The 22,603-nt window shown below is 37.6% G+C and overlaps 1 protein-coding gene across 1 annotated transcript; it reads right to left on the reverse strand.

Annotated features, from left to right (window-relative positions):
* Positions 1-5,517: 5,517 nt before the first annotated feature.
* Positions 5,518-21,130, reverse strand: NAPG (NSF attachment protein gamma). Its single transcript, XM_032222799.1, has 12 exons — positions 21,012-21,130; positions 19,260-19,327; positions 19,069-19,153; positions 18,106-18,123; positions 17,494-17,524; positions 15,109-15,218; positions 14,939-15,005; positions 13,324-13,394; positions 12,523-12,601; positions 9,536-9,615; positions 8,825-8,954; positions 5,518-7,268 (listed from the first exon to the last, which is right to left on the reverse strand). The coding sequence occupies exons 1-12, from the start codon at positions 21,065-21,067 to the stop codon at positions 7,119-7,121; spliced, it is 945 nt and encodes a 314-aa protein (XP_032078690.1). The 5' UTR covers positions 21,068-21,130; the 3' UTR covers positions 5,518-7,118.
* Positions 21,131-22,603: the final 1,473 nt, after the last annotated feature.

Genomic DNA, 22,603 nt, shown 5'->3' on the forward strand with positions numbered 1-22,603 from the left:
CTCTATTTATAGGTCAAAGCAGAGGCAATGGATTTGTGGGTGGAAACATTCATGTATTTTACTCATCAGTGTCAAATCCTAACTTATCCTTGCAAGTGGACCTGGGGGACACAGACCAAATTTTTTATAAGTCCCAATGGCAACAAACTAGTTGCATTCAATTGTAACTATTAGGAGCTCCAGTGGTTTCAATGTAAGTAATTGTTTATCTTTGTAATAACTTGCTTTCAGATCATTTGATTTGATTTAGACACAGCTATAAATTATTTGGAAGATCTGTAGAAACCTCCAGGCACTAATAAAATAACTATTCATGCATTGCCATTTGCAGTTAATATTCAGCATTACTCAATTAGGCAAAAGCATTTCCTTAGGAAGCACATAGCTAATGAATTTAAATTGAGTATTCATTAAATTGCAAAACCAAAAAACCACCAACATGAAGAAAAGACACACTTTTCAGAAAATGATCAAGATTGACAAATGATTAGTTGCATGACAGACCCAGAAGGAGAAAAGAATACCTCACTGTCAGCAGAATTTCAAGTTGAAACCACTCAAATATATAATCAGTGATCCATAATACCACAGGTAAGGGACGGTGAACAGAGGTACATGTGTGGCCAATATGGCATGAGTGCAGAGGGGCTGGGAGAGAGGCGGGCGGGTGGGTAGACAATTATGTCAGCAACTTCCAACGTTGGTGCTACAACCGGTTATAAATGTGAATGATTTGCCAAGCACCCGATTGCAATCATATGACCACGGAGTGCTAGGACTCCCAGAATTCTGAGAATCAGTCAGAGTAGCCACAATCTTAAGAGTAATTTCAGGTACACTGTTTTCAACAATCAATCAACAGTCAAATAATATAGTTCAATTGTATTAATGCCCCCCTCTTTTAATTATAATATTTAGTATTCTGATTCCCTTTAGTCAACCTTCAAAGTCCCCTCTCATCATATGCTTATTTTCCAATTAACAAAGCTTTCCCATAGAAGAATTTCTTAATTTTAGAATCTTTGTATATCATTTTATAAAATTTTAAACAACAGGAAACATTGTTTTAGATCTCTCTGGCCCCTTTCCAAATTGACATTTTTTTTTATTTTTGACAAATTTTATTTTGCTTGCACAAACTTCACATCTTTGCAACACATTACATTTTTACCTATCTGTTGTGTCTGTTTTATCTATAAAACTTTTTTTAACTATGACTTCATATATTTGTGCATTTACATTATTTCATACATTTTATTCTATACTGTATATAATATTCTATATGTTCTATGTATAGTAGTTTTTACTACATTTATGTCATTTTGTAAAGTATATAATATATTAAATCTTTTTTAGCTATGACTTTATATATTTGTGCATTTACATTATTTCATACATTTTTTTCATTCTATTTGTAATTCTATATATTCTATATGTAACAGTTTTTACTACATTTAGGTCATTTTGTATGATATTTATTTGCTATTTATTTGTTATCATTGTTTCTTTCACAGTTTCTTCTTCCATTTTAAATTTTAATAAATAGTGATATATTTTTTAAATCAATTTTTCTTCAGTTCCCTGTAAAATTTTGTCCAGCTCTTGCGGCTCCTTATAGAATCTGTGGTTAAATGCAGCACTGCAGGCTACTTCAGCTGACTGCAGTTCTGCAGTTCGGCTGTTCAAATCTCACTGGCTCAGGGTTGACTCAGCCTTCCATCCTTCCAAGGTGGGTAAAATTGTATTAATGCTCCCCTCTTTTAATTATAATATTTAGTATTCTGATTGTTGGGGGCAATATGCTGACTCTGTAAACTGCTTAGAGAGGGCTGAAAGCCCTATGAAGCGGTATATAAGTCTAACTGCTATTGCTATACCTTGCCTGTATTTGTAAATAGGGCCACCAGCCAATATCTATTCCCTCGTCTTTCAATTCTTGCCTTGTTTTTAGCCTTTCTTGGTTATCTAATATGTCTTTATATCTTATTATCTTGTTTATGTCCAATACATTCGGGTATATCAGAGCTTCCATGGTGGATAGCCAGGTTGGGATTTTGTTTTGTTTTGATTTTTAACCATGTTTATAGTAGAGCTTTTCTAATTAAATGTTTTTGGAAATAGCTATGAATCTTGTCTTTCCCATCCCAGATAAAGGCGTTCCAACCCAATTCCAAATTATAACCTTCTATTGTTAATAATCTTCTGTTTTTTTAAATTGATCCAGTCCTTTATCCAGGTGAGAGCTGCTGCTTGGTAATAAAGCTCCCAATTGGGAAGTCAGAATCTCCTCTTTCTCTACTGTCTTGTAACAATTTTAATTTAATTCATGTTTTTTTCCCTGACCAAATAAACTGCAATTTTTGCTATTTGCATTCCCATGTTTTCCTCTAATTCTTGCTTGTTTTTTAGTAAAATTCTTCGTAATGATCTTTGTTTTGTTCTTATTAATTTTAAGGCCCGCTACCTTACCGAATTCCTCTATTTTTTGGATTAATTAATTCCTGATTTTAATGGATCCTCTAATATGAATACCATGTAGTCCATGAATGCCTGTGATTTATATTCCTCTTTTTTAATTGTTAATCCCTTTATTTCTTGATTGTTTCTAATCAACATTATTAACGCTCTTTTCCTGATTTCCAAAAGTGAATTTTTCTTTTTAATTTACATGCAACCTTTAATCCAGGATAACATCAAAAAGATCGGTGACAACAATTTCCTAAGGTGATTAAGAAAGAAAGGCACTCAGTATCAATTGAAGGGCTAGGAGAGGACCCGGCTAGTTGAAGAAGGAAGGTAGGTCATTAGTTATCAGCTGTCAGGTGCAAGAAACCAGGAGCCAGAAAAAGTTCAAAAATACTCAGAGTTTATTTCCTGCTATACCTTCATCTTCTTTTAATGACCCCATAATCCTTTGCAGGGTGGAATCTGGGCAACTGAATGGAGCTGAGTGTTTACTGGCTGGCTGCCTCGTCCTGTCGCCAATGCGGAATTATATTCAGCAGTTATATTCTCATCGTGCCCAGAGAGAAATATCTGCTTCTATCTAGGATTGAATTCACAGCTTCCCGATTGTGAGGCGAGAGCTCCACCTCTAGGCCACTGCACTACTCTATTTCCTGCTATATTTACACAACAATCTGATCTACTCACAGTCCAGGCAAATTGACCACAATTAAGAGTCAACGGACTTCAAGGGTGGGGGACTGGAATTAGGTCTCTTGTAGCAACAGGGAGACTCCAAACTAATGATGCATTTGACCCCCACCTTCGGGCTCAGCCTAGTCATCTCCCACATTGAGCTTTGATGTTTCTTCTGCCTCTTTGAAGTTGGGGAGCTGTATGGAGCCAATTTGGTATCTAGTCCTCGCCTTGATCTGGAGAGGATTTCCAAGGAGCCAATCCGTTCACCATCTCTTTTTTCTGCCATAGCTATTGGCTCTGCTTTTACAGAGCCGTCTTCAGTGTGGGTTGCTTTCCTGAAACGCTATTTTGGTGGTAAAATTTGTTACTACTGTATTAGGGCAGGTTTTTATTGTCAATATGTGTTTGGGAATTATGATAACGGGATTGACTACTATGTTAAAGATTAATATAAATATTTCTATTTAGTATTAGTCAGAAGTTTATGTTATTGTTTGACTGAGTGGTGAACTAATAATTAGTGTCCCTTATTTTTTGAGAACTTATAGAAATGAATACTTTAAAGATTTCTCAAGTTTCATTATAAAATTCAATGTAAGAGTTTGCATTAAGGAGAAGATTTATGATTTACGGTAGTTTGATTTTTTAGATAAAGGGCTAAGGTTAAATACTCATGTATATACTTTATTGGTGTGACTGAGTTAGAATTAAGGTTTGGATTTCTTAAGATTTGTAGTAAAAAAAAGGTGAAATGTAAAATTAGGGAACCATCTCACGCTCTGTAGTAATTTGGGATTTATGTTATGATTTTAATTAATCGCTCTGATGCTTATTGGAATGAAGATGAGATTCAAATTGGTGTTAGGAATCCATAAACCCAGGAACGCTTGATGTCTTCTGTAATATTTACAGGGTTAGCTATTTTTGAGTTGATTGTCTTAGTTTAGTATTACTTTATGCTTATGCATTGTTTATGTAGTCCATAAGGGCCTGGCCATGTGGGCCTCTGGGAGAGATGCAGAGGCAATTTGTTTCTTGGCAACTCTTTTTACAGCAAAATCTCCAGTCTGGCATTCCTATTGCTTTATATTACTGTACTGCATTTTTCCTTTTACTTTCTGTTCCTTATAGTTCACTTACTATAGTTTCTTCATTGATTGAAGCAGTTAATATATTGATCAAATAAATAAAATATTATTTGTAAAATGTTGACATATCAGGTGATTGTATTGCTTATTTCTGTTCCTTGAAAACTACTGAATTATACAGCTAAGTGAAATTCCCAGAACACAATTGCTATTAAGTCACATCAACAATCAATATGACTGAACACTGTAATTGTATTTTAATGGCTCGTGACTGGCATCACTTAATAGCAATCAGATCACTCTTAAGTCTTCAAAAGGAAGCCTTTTTCTGCTACTCATTTACTATAATTTAGTTGTAGGTTTTTTTTCATATTACAAGGGGGTTAAAAGAGGGATACAGTGGCTCAGGGGCTAAGATGCTGAGCTTGTCGATCAGAAAGGTCAGCAGTTTGGCGGTTCAAATCGCTAGCACCGCATGATGGAGTGAGCTCCTGTTACTTGTCCCAGCTTCTGCCAATCTACCAGTTCAAAAGGAAATAAAAATGCAAGTAGAAAAATAGAAACCACCTTTGGTGGAAAGGTAAGAGCGTTCCACGTGCCTTCGGCTTTTAATCATGCCAGCCACATGACCACAGAGACATCTTCGGACAGCGCTGGCTCTTCAGCTTTGAAACGGAGATGAGCACCGCCCCCTAAGAGTCAGGAATGACTAGCACATATGTGTGAGGGGAACCTTTATCTTTTGCTATTAATACCAGCAGAAGGCCATTCCGCTGGGGATGTGTTGCTGGTCTTACCACAATCTATTTGCTATGTCAGATATAAATACATATAATACCTCCTGGAGGTTCAAAAATTCCAAAAATATCAAGGCTATTTTTTAGTGACTAAAATGGGGCTGAACAATAGTCACAGCACCATCTTGTGGCAATATTTTACTGAAAAGGTAAAGCTAAGGAAAATTGCTAGATTGTTGTACAAATGTCAAATGAGGGACATTATTTTCTTCTGCCAAAGATACTATCCTTTTTAGCTATTAAACATTCCAAACTATTTTCAAAGGCACGGTCATAAACCAGAGGCCACTTCAAATAGTCTACAATTACTATAATCATCAACCTGATATTATTGTCTTCCGTTATTGAGTTTCATCCCTATATACAATTAAACTGCTACGACATAAGTATCTATATAATTAAGGAACCCCATGCTCATTTTCTGAGGTTTGGCAGGTTATTACTTCCACAGGATGATCCTTATTGTAATAAGGTTCACAAATCAACCATTAGAGTTTTCCGCTTTTATTTTGTCCAGATGAACTACAGAGTTTCTTAGGCTAGAGCAGCAGGGCAATGATGACGACTTTCATACTCTACTGCATTTACAGATAAGCTGGGCACGATTAAGTACAAGGTTCACATGGCAAAAATCATTTTACACAGCATCTGGATATACAAAAAAAATCACTCTGAATGGTTACTTTTATGTAACATTGGATTACATTTTAGCATAGTCATGCAAACTAATTGTTGCAATGTTCCTCACTGAAAACTGGCAATTACTTCCAACATTGTCTTCCCTGCTACGTTTTTGATCCAATTAAAAGGTGTGTGTATAATGTCTTGAAAAACAAAGCACTAATTAGTTGGAAAGCACAGATAATTTGCATTACACAAGGGAAACAGCAAATCCATTACTTTTTAATCTGCTATATTATAGAAAAGTAGGTTAAATAAGCTAAACATTGAATATATTAAATAGATACACTGTCACAAATTCCAATCTTGAAAGCATAATTAAATCTAGAATTACAATTTTATTTCCATTGCTAGTCATTCCATATTCTATGTCAAATTTTCAATATACCAGAGTTTTTAATTTGGCTTTAGATTCAACATTCTTATGCTCTATTTGTTGAAAACTCTGATTCCTGGATTCAGGGAATTAAAAGCCTACAGCTTTTCTGAATAAACACAGAGGAGCATTTGACTATTATTTTTCCTTTGTCACGTAATACACTATTGTGAACAGTTATTACAGCTAACCGCAACCTAGTTGGTATTTGCCTAAATTCCCTTAAATAGAAGTGTTGAATTTAGTGGAAGGTAGGAGGAACTAATGTATACATGTCTACGAAAATTCAAATTATTTTAAATTATTCCAGAAAAATCTCATTATTCAAAGACTGAAAATGCGAGCTTTACAATACCAAAGAATATTCAAGAAATAAAGCATATAAATGTCAAATGGTTCTAGTCCACTGGGATTTCAAATAGAACACTATATAATCTTTTTAGCTGAATTTCTTTCTTCTTTTATTTAGCTACAAAGTACGTAGTGTACCTTATTTGTTCATTGCACTTTAGATTCAATGAAAGAACCCAATGGTTATCACAATTCCTGTCTCTAATAACCTTCACTTTCCTGGCAAAGAAACTCCAAGGAATTCCTGTTCAAATCACAAACATGTCATTAAATATTGTATTCAAAGAAGCAAAAGGAAATCTATCACACTTTTAGATCTTTTGAAATAATTTAATGGTATTACTCAAAAACAAAAATAGTATAACTAGCAAGACTGTTGATATTGAGCCATGTAAGAGATTCCCAACTTACAGATGTTTAGAGACAAAAATCCAATATAAGTAATTCCTTTCCTTCCTCTTTCCCTTTTTTGAAGGGCTAACAAACACATTGTAAAGAATTATGGCTAATGATTGTAATCCAAAAATACTTCAAGGTGCACAGTCATGCTTTGTATACAAATATCCCAAAGCTAAGATCATTTCTTTCCAATTTCATGATTGCAATGATGCCATTTTAATTGCCCCTGGAATTTGTTCACTGGGCAAGCAGCTAACATAGTATTTGAGAACAGAGTTAGAATTAGCACAATCCACCGGCATATTCATCATCTTCCTCATTTCCACGAGAAGCTGATACAGCTGCTTCACTTCCTTTACTTTGTGGTGTAACTGGAGATTTCTTCTTCATACCTCCTCCTGGGACACCAAGCGAAAGGCCAAGCTTTGCATACTGGCAAAGGTAAAAATAATAAGATCCCTACATTTTAAAAGTACATCACAATTATTTATCAAAGCACTAACCTTGCTCTATCTAATACAGTGAAGAGTACTTTATTTCTAAGAAAACATCTGAAAAATACCAATTCATTCTAACAGTAGAACACCCAATGATAAAATGCCACATTGTACAAATAAACTTGAAGCGATGGAGTGGCTCAGTGGCTAAGACGCTGAGCTTGTCTATCAGAAAGGTCGGCAGTTCAGTGGTTCAAATCCCTAGCGCCGCGTAACGAGTGAGCTCCCATTACTTGTCCCAGCTTCTGCCAACCTAGCAGTTCGAAAGCACAGTAGAAAAATAGGGACCACTTTGGTGGGAAGGTAACACCGTTCTGTGTGCCTTCAGCATTTAGTCATGTAGGCCACATGACCACAGAGACATCTTCAGACAGCACTGGCTCTTAGGCTTACCTTACAAATAAACTACCTTAAGGAAAAAAGTCTGCAAGCTAATATGCATCTCACTGTCACATGAAAACAAAATATTTATTACTAAAAACATACAATGAAGTAGCCAAAAAAGCAAAGCTATCAAACACTTATACGTATGACTAGGAGATTTGTTGATCTCCACAACAAATAAATTATAGCAATCATTCTTTTCCAGAAAGGAAAATGTCTCCAAAAACACTATCAATCCAGAGTAAGACATCAGAAGAAAAAAAAATAGTTTCTTCTAATGCTGTTTTTACATGCTCTGTACCATTCATTTAAAATGCTGATGCGGCAGTAATTTAGTTATAATATCACAAAAGTAAAATAATTGCTACCAACCTGCCTTCCATTGAGGACCTGTACACTGCACAAGTCAAAAAGAGGGCTGTAAAAATATCTCCAGACCCATCACATCCTGGACATAAATTGTTTCAACTTCTACTCTCAAAATGACGCTATAGGGCTCTGCACACCAGAACAACTAGACACAAGGACAGTTCCCCCTCCGAATGCCATCACTCTGCTAAACAACTAATTCCTTCAGCACTGTCAAACTATTTAGTAAGGCTGTATTATTATTATTATTATTCTCATCTTTCCTATTACCTATCTCCTTTTCTACTTATGACTATAACTTTGTTACTTATATCATTATGATTTATATTGTTATATTTAGTTTCCTAGTATGATTTATGTTGATTACTTATTTAGTATCCTATGACTATCACTAAGTCTTGTATCTTATGATTTATGATTAATGTATTTTTATGATGACTATGATCATGATTTATCACTTATAGCTTTATGCACACTGAGCGCTTTTGCACTAAAGACAAATTCCCTGTGTGTCCAATCACATTTGGCCAATAAAGAATTCTATTCTACTCTATGTAAAGAGAATGCAGTAACTTACAATTATTCAATTTTAAATACTGGATATATTATAGTAGTTTATCAATAACATACATTGCTCATCAGTGGTCCAACTGATTTATATCATCTGTATTTTTCAATTTAAAAAACCTTACTTGTTTTAATAGCTACTCTGTTCAGTAAATAAAAGCAGCAACTTACATCATTGTCCATATACTTAAAGAGTGGAGAATTGCAAACATCTGATACTTGGTCCTGATCTTGTTGATCATACCCTTCTAGGAGCTGCTCCAGGGCTGCATAGTCTTCACTTTCTGTAAAGCCTGGTATGCTGAAGCAATTAAGCATTTATTTGAAGCTATTTAAAAAATTGAAAAAACTCATATCCAAATAAGAAAAGCACAGATTTCCTTAAATAAATATTCTGGGTGATGATCAGAATGTCTTTTGTCCTGCGGAATGCCTTCTTTAAAGTGTACTTCATTACCTATACTGTTCCTATGCACAACGGGCCTTCTAACACAAATTGTCAATTACATTTAGCACCAATCTTACTTTCTTTGCTGGATTTTATCACCAGGTTAATTATTCCAAGCAACAATTTTACAATACAATTTGCTATGATAGTGTTGTAGCGTAATTACTATACACTATCCAGATATAGTTTAATTGCCAGCTGGCTTCCTGAGCACTTCAAAGAAGTACATGTTCAAATTGTTCAAATCAAATTGTAGAGTTTAATTTTCTATGGCAGAAAACAAGGTTAATAAATTAGAGAGATACCTAAATGGCAATATATAGGGAAAGCCTGTAATTCTCAAAACTTAATGAGATAAAATGACAAGTGTGTATACGGGTTCCTCCTCAAACACAAATTAAATTAAAATGCAATCAATGTATTAAGCAACTTACCTATAGCTCTCCCTGACACATTTTTCTGCAGCAACGTAGTCATTTCTATGAAGGTGTACTAAGACCTGGGCAATAGTTTTCTAAAAAAAACAACCCCAAAATGAGTATGTATAAAGAAAAACAGCATTTTTTACACTTTAACCAAACTATATCAAAAAAATAATTTCTATTGAAAGGAATAGTGTAGTAGCAAAACAAGGATATAGTGTAGTAGCAAAACAAGGATATAGTATAGTAGCAAAACAAGGAAATAGTGTAGTAGCAAAACAAGGACAATTTTCTTCTGCAAACACAGATTCTATTAAAAGAGTGCAAGATCCTTAGTAGAGAGGCTTTATAGCTATTGTTGCATCACTACAGCAGCATCACATGACATGTCACGACTTTTTTCCCTTTTGTTAAACTGTGCATGGACATGGCCAGCGTGTCACGCATCTGGCCTGCAGGCCGTGAGTTTGACACCCTTGCTTTATAGGGTTACATATAATCAACCTTTTAGAAAAATAAATCTGGGATGTGAAGACTACAGAAGAATGTAAATACATGATATACTTTGATTGCTAGTTCATTTTGTCAGTTAAAACTGTTCCAAATAAGGGGTAGGAATTTTGCATCTACTGATCAGAACAATTTGTAGAAAGGGTTTGTGAAGGAAATCACAGACGAATCTTAGGCACATTGTATTTTTCGGAGTATAAGATGCACTGGAGTATAAGACGCACCCAGGTTTTGAAGAGGCAATTTTTTAAAAAAAAGTAGGTAGGTAGGTAGGTAGAGGGATAGAGAGGGAGAGAAAGAGAAATACAGTAGGTAGGTAGAAGAGTGAGTAGTTAGTTAGTTAGTTAGTTAGTTAGGTAGGTAGGTAGGTAGGTAAAGGGAGAGAGAGAGAGAGAAATATATATAGAGAGAAATACAGTAGATAGGCAGGGAGAGAGAGAGAGAGTAGGTAGGTTGGTAGGTAGAGGGATAAAGAGAGAAATAGAGAGAGAAATACAGTAGATAGGTAGGGAGAGAAAGAGAGAGTAGGTAGGTGGGAAGATAGAGGGAGAGAGGGAGAGGGAGAGAGAGAGAGAGAAAGAGAAATACAGTAGGTAGGTCGGGAGAGAGAGTAGGTAGATGTTTCCAGCTGTATTTATCCATGTGCTGGAGAAGGAAATTGCTGACAATCTGCAGCACCTAGGACTTTGTTTCTACTGGCACAGCACTTGATCAATGTAATTCTCGTCAATCAGTTAAAGCTTTCCAAAAGGGAGAAAAAAGTTTTTTCACTCCGCAAACCTCCCAAAAACGGCCCGATTTTCGCGAAAACGGGCCTTTTTTTTTCCAAAAAAGGCATGAATAGCCTTGGGGGGGGCTTGCAGAGTGTTCCGGGGGGGGGGATGAGCAAAGAACAACCTATTTTTCACAAAAACGGGCCTTTTTTGTCAAAAAAAATTGCATACATAGCCTTATGGAAGCTTAGAGTGCTGCTGGGGGAGCAAAAAACGGGCCGTTTTTTGCTCATTTCTTCCCTCCCCAGCCCCAAGGAGCTCGCTAAAAGCCTCCATAAGGGCATGCACGGCCATTTTGGTGAAGGGGTGGGGCTTCGGGAGACAAAAAATGCTGTATTCGGTGTATAAGATACACCCAGATTTTCAGCCTCTTTTTTGAGGAAAAAAGGTGCGTCTTATACACCGAAAAATATGGTAATGATCTCTTTCACTGAATGCAGCTAAAAGTACGGCACACAACTGAGATTAAATCTGAGGTCAAAAGAAATGAATGATTAAATATTAACTTTTCATGTAACCACGGTAAGAAAACCCAATTTTCTTCTAAGAGAAGAAAAGAGTGTTTTAAAAATGTATGTTTTAAGGGGATTGGTAAATCTATATGCAATTAATGATCCCATGTAGCGTATTTTTCAGAGTATAAGTCGCACCTTTTTCCCTCAAAAGAGAGGCTGAAAATCTGGGTGCATCTTATACACTGAATACAGCATTTTTTGCCTCCCCAAGCCCCTCCCCCTTCACCAAAATGGCTGTGCACAGCCTTATGGAGGCTTTCAGAGAGCTCCTGGGGTCTGGGGAGGGCAGAAATGAGCAAACAACGGGCCATTTTTTGTTCAATTATCCCCCCACCAGCCCCCAGGAGCACTCTATAAGTTTCCATAAGACTATCCATGCCCTTTTTTTGATGAAAAACGAGCCCGTTTTTGTGAAAAACAGACCATTTTTGCTCATTTTTGGGGGAGTCACCCCTCGGAACACTCTACAAGCCTCCTAAAGGCTATCCATGCCCTTTGGGGGGGAGGGAGGAAAACAGGTCATTTTGGGGTGGTTTTCAGAATGCATTAAGGTTTTTTTTTAATTTGCCTCTTCAAAACTTTGGTGCATCTTATACTCTGGTGCGTCTTATACTCAGAAAAATACGGTAGTTTTCATAGTGACATAAACTGAACAATTTATCTCCCATGAAAATAGAAATAACATTGTTTTTTATCCTCAGGCTGCTGACTCAAAAGAAGTGGAAAGATTGAGTTGCGAGCTAAGCCCTTGCTGATATTAATAGTAACCAAAACATTTGTAGATCAGTTTGTATTAGTGTATTATCTGCACAGATTTTCTGTTTTTAGTTATTACAACAGAAAGACAGCTAATGTCAAAAGCTCAGACAACTCCACAAAATCTAGGAAACCAAAATATTTCATAGCAACTCAATCCTAATCATGACTGAAGAATGCCAAAATCATATTAAGAAAGAGTGACATTTGTATATTTTCAGCACAGTGGGAGAAAATTCATCTCAGTGATCAAATTGCACTAAATAAATACATGAAGATCTAAATTTTATAAAGGCCGGTCTATGGAACTCTTTTAAAATCAACTGAAAGAATCCAAATAATGGTGTACAATTAGAAATGAAACCCTCCAAGTTAAAATAATTCAAAAGATAAAACACAATTCCCCCCTTCCCTGCAAAAACACAAGAAATGTGTAGCTGTATACTTTGTAACACGTTGCATAGTTTTCAATATCTTTATAAATACTCTTTTCTTTTTGAATAGATTGCGCAGCCTCATCTAGTCTGCAAAACAAAAATGAGCAAGAAAGGTTTATTTAAATATGCAGGAATCAGAAGGTCAAGATTACCCAATTTCCCAAATAAATGTACTATTTCAATGGAAAAAAACAAGAATATGCTGAGCTCATATTAAAACTGCAGTTAAAGTATACAAACTCCTGCAGAAATGAACATTCAGGCCTTATTTATATACACAAATATGATATATTGTAACCAAATATATTAAGAGTGCCTCTTATGTTTACATAAACAAAAAGCTTTTAATGAAGAAAAATATTTTGTAGTCATAATAATCCTAATTAACCACAAAAACCAAAAGGTCTTCTTCTCAAAACCAGATTCCTTGGTTCAGCTTTTTTTTAAAAAAAATATATGTTAAAATATGAATTATGTTGCACAGTGGAACAGCTGATACTTGAATAATATGGCATAACCCAGGGATCCCCAATGTATCCCCGGTCTATGAACCGGCATTGGGCCACGACATACCAGAAACCAGGCCGCACAAACAAGCACAGCCCCATCCGTGGGATGAAAGCAGCATGCAAAACCACACCCCCTCTGGTCCAAGGAAAAACCTTTCTCCACGGAATTGATCCCTGTTGCCCAAAAGGTTGGCGGCCACTGTCATAACCCAATAATATTTGCATTACTACAATGAATTTATCAAATAAGCTAGGACTGATTTTTCTGATTTTGAAAACAACAACATTTAAGATGCACACCTTCGGCCTCTAACTAAAAGCCTTGAAGCCTTTCCATACATTTCAACTGCTTGCCGTAAACGTTCTTCATTCTGAGTAAAAAAACAACAAAAACAAAAGCATAAACAAAGTTTAAGTGGTTGATTTTAATGAAAGTTTTCTGAATTATTTGAGCTAACTCAGATTGAAATACCTATCATTTCCCAAATACATTTCTCTCATATTAAACAAAGTTTGATCAGGTTATTAATTAAATACAATTTTATGAACTAGATGATATAACCTATGACCACATTATGCATCATGCATCACACATCATACTACATCTGCTCCACACTTCCTTGTCCCATATGCCTAAATTACTTTTCAATTTCTCAAAATGGCTTCTTTTAAAAATATCTCAGACATACCATCATTTGTCAGTGTAGAGAAATCAAGAAGCTAAACCACTAATGTCAAACCTTTTCAACTCAATGTGAAAAGTTCAGAAAATGACTCTGCTGGCCTCTCTCACACAATCAGGACAAAGAAACAATTCTATATGTTCATCCCCTAACATCTAGGGCAGTGTTTCTCAACCTTGGCGACTTTAAGTCCTGGGGACTTCAACTCCCAGAATTCCCCAGCCAGCTGGCTGGGGAATTCTGGGAGTTGAAATCCCCAGGACTTAAAGTCGCCAAGGTTGAGAAACACTGATCTAGGGCAATCTGAACAGTGGTACTCAGTGGCAGCGCTAAAGCTGGACCTGAAGTCTAGGCCCAGTCCTTGATTTTAGCCCTAGTGCCATCACTGCCACTCAAGACATGTGAGCCTTGGAAAATGGTATGATTGCCCATATGGCCCAGTGTTCCCCAGGCTCTGCCACGTGCCTCTTTCAGGTGGTGTTTTCTTTCTGTTGACAAGGCCCTATGGCCTAGAGTAGGCTGCTCTGAGTTGCATGAAGCCTTTGTTTTTAAAGAAAGCTCTTCAGAGAATGCGCTTCCACAAACTCTGCAGCCTCTGAAAACCACACAAAAGCACAACCCATTATCATGTGATTTTTAGAAGCTCCAGAGGCTGTGCAAGAACAGAGGCAAGTCAGAGCACACCCTATTATCATGTGGCTTCCAAAAATTGCACAAGAACAGGGCATGCTTTCGAGAATAGTTGTTGATGTACCCCTTGGGGGGACTATATTAAATTGAGGCTTGCTTATTTACAACAAGGGATAGTTTAATGCAATGTGCTTAGAAGACAACGCAGTGTTGTAAATCGTAAGCAAGCCAGATATTGCATTTTTAGAAAACTGTTGAGAAATCTTTTGATGAGGTAGAGAAAGATAGCTCATGGCCAGATTTAGTTCCACTGACCTAGCCAGTTTAGATTTTGCCATTCCTCCCTGCAGCTAACTTGCACTATACATAAAATAAATGACATTTTCAAACAGAAGCGGGAAAAGTCATGCAAAGATGGCTTCTACCACATCAACTTGTCCATTAATACGTAGCAATAACTGGCATGAAAATAGTAATATATACAATACATGCTTTGAAAACACCCTAGCTTTTAATATTCACCTTTTTGCAACAGTGGACCAACTGATCATTTTCAGCATTCTTAGTTTAAAAGTATTTTATTTTAGTTTCAGAGGACTTACTTCAAATACTGAAGCTGTTTGCTGATATAGCTGTATAGCTTTGTCTGGATTTATGTTTTCTATTACCCTAAAATAAAAGAGTCAACATTATTACTCAGTTACTCAAAGAACTAAAGAGATCTGCCTTCTATTCCAGATAAGAAACTAATAGCTTAAGATTTCAGACTTACTTTCCAGCCCGATCAAGTGCAATAGCAGCTGTGTCAGGGGTTCCATTCTCCAGGTACATCATGCTGGCTTTCTGAATCAGTTCCACTGCATCATGATGTTTTTGCATCTCCTGAAGATGAAAGAAAAAGAGCCAGGAAGAACTTCCTATTTCTCAGGAAGTATAAAATAAGTTGCTATCAATGTAATAAATCTAATCTAATAAATAAACCTAACAATCTAATAAAAAATAATATTCATTTTAAATCATACTTTGTTAAATCTCTCTTCAGTAACAGTGAGCAATTTCTGATTGCTCACTATTACTCAAGAGAGATTTAGCAAAATAGATGGAAATAGTCAACAGACTAAAAAATTAACAGCATGAGTGAATTCAGTGTCTGTAAAGAACAGCTTTATATATGTATCGTTTCATTTATTTATAAAGACAAACATCATTTCTTGAAGACAAACAATATTGTTACATTTTATTACACTGTGTTTTTATATTGGATTGTTAAATGCCCAGAGGCAATTGATTGCGACAGTACAATTCCAATGTGACTGAAAAAACTTTGAAAGGCTATTTTTTTAAATCTATGATTGATCTGTGAAGGCTTTCCAAATGCCATAGATATCAAATGATGCATATGTAAGTGAGCAAGAAAAGCAGAAAACTGTTCTTTTGCTCTAACAATGAATTGTCCTAGGAAAATTCCCATAATTTTACAAGAATAACTTTTCCAAGTATGCATTATCTACAGCAGTGGTCCCCAACCCCCGGTCCGCGGACCGGTGCTGGGCCGTGGAGTACCTGGCACCGGGCCGCACAGCGGCCGGGGGCCATGATCGCTGCAGCGGCCGGGGGCCTAAGGGAAAGTCGCTAGGCCTACAGGACAACGTCGTCCAATCAGTAAGTAAAGTGGGATGAAGGAGGGGTGTCGGTTCAGTTCCTTTCCAGTTGCGTGAGGAAGCTTCGGTAGGCGGGTGGATGGGATGGATAAGCCAATCGAAGAAGGACAAGGGCAGGGGTAGCCAATGGACGTTAGCTTTTGGGGTGGGAGCTGTATTCTGGCTGGTCGGCGAGGGAGGGGAGGTAAGCTAAAGGGGCATGAATTAAGGCCGGGCGTTCGGTTGCTGAGCAGCGCACGCAAATTGGTGGCTGGGGTGGCCGGGCGCGTGCCTGGGATGGTGTGCGGAGCGGGGCCACCGGACTGAGCCTCTCTCAGAGGCGGTTGGTGGGCGTGTGCCGTCGCGAGGTTTCGCCGCGAGGAATGTGAGAAGCCCAGGTGGTTGTTTCCTCCCCCCCTCTTCCCCGCGAGCTCTCGCCGGCGCCGGGCTTTCCCCTCGCTCGTCTGCGGCCGCCGTTTTTGTCTCCCGCCGTGGGAAAGGAGCACTGCCTAAGGGGGCCGTGTGGACGTGTGAAACATTTGAAATGCCCTTTTCTGTTTAGATTTCAAACTTTGAAATAGAGAAGTGTGCATGAAGGAAGAGACAGACAAGCACTCTTAATGCATATTGTATATTCTCTCTCTGCGTGTGTATTATATACTCTTAATATGCACTCTTAGTGTATATTGATTATGAAATATTTGCTGCTGCATGTGGTGAATGCATTTCATAACTGTTGCCATTTGGTTATTGTGTAAATTATTAGGGAGACCACTAGCTCAGAGACTTAAACTTCAATTTGTACAATTGTATTCTTTAAAAGTTTAGCTACACTTTGTTGGCATACTTTGTTGTATTCTTCGCTATGTACGGTAGTAAGTGATTATAAGCTTTAGCAGTCTGTAATCTATTCTGTATATAAAATGCTATACAATGATGAAGGATTTCAGGATCTTTTTATGTTAAACATTACTTTTTAAAATGTGGGCTAAAAAAGCCATGATTGATTGTCACACAGTAAATTACAGCCAATTAGGATGTGTGCTTGATAAACACATAATGAACATTATGGTTTCTACCCTGGCTCCAGGGAAGAGACGCCCCCCCACCCCTGCGCGCGCTCAGCGGGCCACGGTAAAATTATCAAAGGCTGACTGGTCCGCGGCGATAAAAAGGTTGGGGACCACTGATCTACAGTGTATGTCAAAGCTAAAATTATGAATTCATTTAGAAAACTAAATGGATGGATGAATGGATGGGGGGGGGGGAGGGAGGATTCGAAATATCTGATCAGAAAACACAGGGCAGGTTACATCCCAGAAAAATATGAGTTAACAATTCTATAAAAAAGTGCACATTTAAATGGAATTCAATATAAAGGAGTTGTAAATCTACATAGAACCATGAATCATGGATCCCAAACAGGTTTATAAACTGCAACATGAATATTGCATAGATCATTCTAATATTTAGTTTTAACTAAAAGTCTTCATAAAAATAAAAAAAAACTGTCATACCTTTAACATCATTCCTGCTTGTTCATAAGCCCTGAAAAAAGAAAAATATAACTGAGCAAATTAAGTAAACATCTCATGGTAATATAGGATGGTTTCAATATATTTATGTACTGTATTGTTTTATTATTAGTATGGTTTAACTGCCAATTTAGACCCATCTAGAATTTGATAGAAGATGGACAGCTATATAAATGTTTTTTAAAATAGAAACAATTAACTTCTGGAAAAGGAGATCAGAGACCTCCAGCCTTCTGCCTATGTGTTCAGCTGAGTCTGGCTACAATTGGTTTCTCAACCAAGGAGAAATGGAATATATATCAAAAGAAGACTCCTTTTCTAAATGCCACTCCTAATGTCAATAGAAAATCAGCACACTTGAAAAGACCATTTTCTTGTACAAAAAAAGAAGAGTTAGGGAGAGCTACAGAAAGTGTTTGAACATATTATAGTTATACTTTTCTCACTTCCAAAATACTCAACTTTCTAACAATATCTGATTTTACTTTGATGAAGTTATTTGTATGTATATATGTATGTAACGGACAATCAATTCTTGTTGATATCAATTGTATTTCACATATATTATCAAATTTGACAAATATTGATACGTACTTTGCAGCATGGAAGAAGCTGGATTTATGTTATTTCAAGTCAAGGATAAATATAGTACATGTACTATACATATAAAATATTTCTGGATAATTCCAATTTAGGTTTAGGAATTAAAAAAAATTATAATCATGCATCAATTAAACATTCTCTTTAAAACAAAAGCCTGATGAAAATTAATCTGCTAAAGAATAGATAGACTGTATCAGTAAGTCGTCATGCCTGCTTCAGAATCAACATATTATTTTTCTTAAGTACTTTAGCTTTCAATACTAAGAGTCTGATTTCCTAACCTCAGAGATTTCAAAGTTTGGTCATATCCAAAATTGTACAAAAGGACTCCACACTGCAACTTATTTTCCTCTTCTTCCCCTTTGCTCCAAAATATCCCAAGTTCCTCCGATTTACTCTTGAAGACTTCTCAATATTCCAGAACATATTTGAAAGCAGAGAGACTGCAGGGGAAAAGGGACATTTCTTATTGCTACTAAGCAAGATTTTAAAATATGCAGGATCTTCTTAAAACTCTCTGCAATCCTCCTAGGAATAGTCATATTTTAAGCATATCTTGCATGAACGGCTAAGCAATGAGGCCAATGAAGGCATTCTCTGAAATCTTCCTCACAGATTTGATATAAAAGAAATGTATTTGCTATTCCAATGCCAGTTTGTTACTATTTTTCCATAGAAATAAAAAATCTCAATGAATATACATTAATGGGTCACTGGGAGGTACTATAACTAACAGTTTATTTAATTACATAATTAATTACAAAATTGGATCTGGATATACATAGGTACAATAACGTTTTTGTATTGCAGGGAATAGTCTTCTATTAATTTTCTGTTAAAACACCCTTAAATATGACAAAATACAATTATATGTTTGGAGTAGGCATAAATTAATACAAACCCAACATGATCTCCAATTACTTAAGGTAGAAACAACAAATAATGAAAAGATACGCTTTATTATTTTCATGGGATAGAGCTTCTTTAAAATAAGCTTCTTTTGCTTGTTCAAATTGTTTGGCATTTTTAAAAGCAACAGCTGCAAAAAATAATAATGAAAGAACATTATTGCTTTTGGAAAATAACCTTAGCAATTTTTAAAAGATTAAGATTTCAAAACAACCCCCTTATTTTACAAGACATACCTGCCTTGGAATATTCTGTAGCTGCACTGTCATAGTCTGGTTTCCATTTTAACAATCCAGTTTTCAAGCTGAAAATCAAAATGTGAAGCCATTAATAATATTGTTTACAATGAAGAAGAAAATGGATACAGCTTTCATACCACTAATTTCAATTCATTCATTCATTCATTCAGTCAGTCAGTCAGTCGTCAGTCAGTCGTCCGTCCGTCCGTCCGTCTGTCTGAATACATGCTGTTTTGGAGGCCGTATATTATCACTGTGCTCAGATATGGCTTCTCATTTCAATCCCTATCTCTGTGTCATAATTTAAGGATCTCAGTCAAGAAAGGCCAGGACCAGATGAAGCACTAATATTGTTTCAGATGTCTTTGAAGAAAAGGAGGGATAGGCAGCTGTAATATGACATAAATGATACCAAATTACAGAAAATCTTTGACACATTATGCAAAGACAGAACCCTCTGGAGAAGGCTCTGAAAAGGAGAAAGAAAAAAGAAGAGGATGACCAGCAGCAAGATGTTGGAAGATCTGAAGGAAAGACCACCATGGCTAAAAACCATTTATATAGTCCATAAAAATCAACACCAATTGGAAGGAACATAATGAAAATAAATCATTTACAGAATCTTCAACCTCAAGAGACAATCAAGTCCATGAAAAACATTAAGATCATTGAGCAGTCTGCTTGATAAACTACAGGTAGTCCTTGACTTACAACAGTTCACTTAGTGACCATTTAATGTTACAATAGCACTAAAGTGACCTATAACCATTTTTTCACAATTATGACCTTTGCAGCATCCCCATGGTCATGTGATTTACATTCAGAAGCTTGACAACTGGTTCATAATTATAACGGTTGGAGAGGGGGGTCATGTGATCATCTTTTGTGACCTTCTGACAAGCAAAGTCAACAGAAAAGCCAGATTCACTTAACAATGGTGTTACTAATTTAACAAACGCAATGATTCGCTTTAACACATTTTTTGAAGCAGAACAGAGCTGGGAGGGACCTTGGAAGTCTTCTAGTCCAGCCCCCACCCTGCTTAAGCAGGAGATCCTATATACCAACCTTTTGGACCTCAGGGACCGCTAAATTCATAATTTTAAATCTAATATGATTTTTAAAAAAACATAAATTGCATTTAGTGCAATATAAAAATGCAAATATTTTTTTCTGCGGACCACTAACATTTTCTCACGGACCACCCGTTGGTGACCACTGCTGTGTATGACATGAAAAGAAAAGTCGTAAAAACGGGGCAAAACTCACTTAAACCAGTGTCTCACTTAATGACACAAATGTTGGGCTCAGGTGTGGTCTTAAGTCAAGGACTACCTGTACATAAGTAAGATCAGAGGTTCCAAACCAGAAGCCCTTCATTTCTTTTCTAAAGTGGAAAGGGGACCTTGACACAACACGCCCAAATTCCAACCTGCACCGCCGGAGCCTGAAGATGAACCTTCACTCCTTGGTGCATCTTTAAACAGGCGGATCCACTGGATCTATAAACCCATCCCGTGATACCACCCCTCCCTCTTCCCCTTCCCAGGCTGTAGATTTTGACCCAGCGAGGACTTTTCTCCCAACCAGCTGTCCCCGGACACTCTTTGGGAGCCCCCTGGAAATGGTCGTGGCCAAAAGAGAGGCGGAAGAGCCCCACTCATCGTCCTGCCCAGCCGCGGTGGACTAGGGGCTCCGCCTTTCCGCTCTGCCTCCCGCAACCCCACCAGTTCCTGCAGCTCCGCTCACTATTTCTCCGCTTTGGCGATGTGCTCCAACCCTTCGTTGATCTTCTGGGCAGCCATATCAGCCCAGCCGGAATCGCGGCGATTCAAAGAGTCGACGTCAGCGGAATAAGGAAAGCCGCTTCGTCCAAACAATGCAAAAGGCGGAGTCGGGCTTTCCAAAGTGCGCCTGCGCAAAGCGAGAAGGGTTTCCTTTTCTTAGGCTGTGGGATCCGTAGTTTGATACCTGGAAGCGATCCATCTAAATGGAATTCCCCGGAGGAGCAATAGGAAGAGGGTGACGGGTGGACAGCGTAACAATCTCGCGGCTCATAAATAAATCGTAATATTGTCTTCCTCAGAGGAAAGGCGTTTACATTCCTTTTGCGCGGAAGAAACTCTAACCTTCAAAATCTTAGAATTCCAGAGGCTTTAAGATTCGAATGAAGCCAGCCGTCCTATCCAAAATTCTTTCATGTGCTTGTACAGAAACTCAAGGTGAACTGAAATATGATTTATTAAATTAAACCAACACAAACCATCCAAACATATTTCAGCATGTTGCAGCCCCACTTAACGTGGGTGACCCCCCCCCCCCTTTGTGTGTCCTGCAATTCCCAGAATTTCCCATCTCCCACAGCCGCTCCAAAAACTCAGTGAACTGTAGAGATTAGTGAAGAGAGGGGAGTATTTCTGCCACTGGGCACAATGCAGGCAGTCCTCAACTGACAACAGTTCATTATGTGACCGTTCCATTAACGGTGCTGAAAAAAGTGACTCATGACTATTTTTCACAGTTTTGACCTTTGCAGCATTCCCATGATCAGATGCTTGGCAACTGGTTCATATTTACGATCGCTGCCATGTCCCAAGTTCATGCGATCACTTTTTGCGACCTGACAAGTAAGGTCAATGGGGAAGCCAGATTCACTTAACAATTGGGTTACTAGCTTAACAACTGCAGTGATTCACTTAACAAATGTGGTGAGAAAAGTCATCAAATGGGACAAAACTCACTTAACCAATTTGTCACTTAGCAGCATAAATTCTGGCTCAACTGTGGTTGTGAGTTGAGGACTACCTGTATCCAGTCAGAGTAGAAATGCAATGAAGTACAACAGGTGAAGCCCTCCTTGACATTACAGAAAGCCAGAAAACATTTTTGGGGACAAATGCATCCACCGAGGTGTCAATGGTGTCAAATGATGAGCATGACTGGACAATTGAATTCTGCCCTAGGGCAGGGGTTTTGGTCACCCAATTATGTGCATCCTTTTCAAGCCACTGACATCCCCCACTCCCTATACAGAAACACCTGACTGGTGAAGACGTACAGTTCATATAATACAAATGTGTCAGACTCAAGACCCATGGGCTGGATCTGGACCACAGGATGCTTAGATCTGGCCTGTGGGGCTGCCCTGGAAACAGTAAATGACTAGCCACGCATGGCCATCCCAAGCTCCATTTTCACTAGCAGAGTGTTCAGGCCACCACAGGCGCCCACGACACATGCCCACCCTGGCCATGCCCCATGAAGTCATACACAACCCTGATGTGGACCTAAATGGAATCAAGTTTGACACCCTGATTTAATACATTTGTAAGGCTGCCTTG

The sequence above is a fragment of the Thamnophis elegans genome, chromosome 8 (assembly GCF_009769535.1).
Source record: "Thamnophis elegans isolate rThaEle1 chromosome 8, rThaEle1.pri, whole genome shotgun sequence".
Taxonomy (NCBI): domain Eukaryota; kingdom Metazoa; phylum Chordata; class Lepidosauria; order Squamata; family Colubridae; genus Thamnophis; species Thamnophis elegans.

What these genes read in the sequence shown, in the direction of transcription:
- NAPG (XM_032222799.1), bottom strand. Translation starts at nt 21,067, where the DNA reads ATGGCTGCCCAGAAGATCAACGAAGGGTTGGAGCACATCGCCAAAGCG. An exon ending in GCACTTGATCGGGCTGGAAA is followed by an intron (nt 15,006 to 15,108) that starts GTAAGTCTGAAA and finishes CTTTTATTTTAG; the next exon opens with GGTAATAGAAAACATAAATC. An exon ending in AAACAGCTTCAGTATTTGAA is followed by an intron (nt 13,395 to 14,938) that starts GTAAGTCCTCTG and finishes TTTTTTACTCAG; the next exon opens with AATGAAGAACGTTTACGGCA.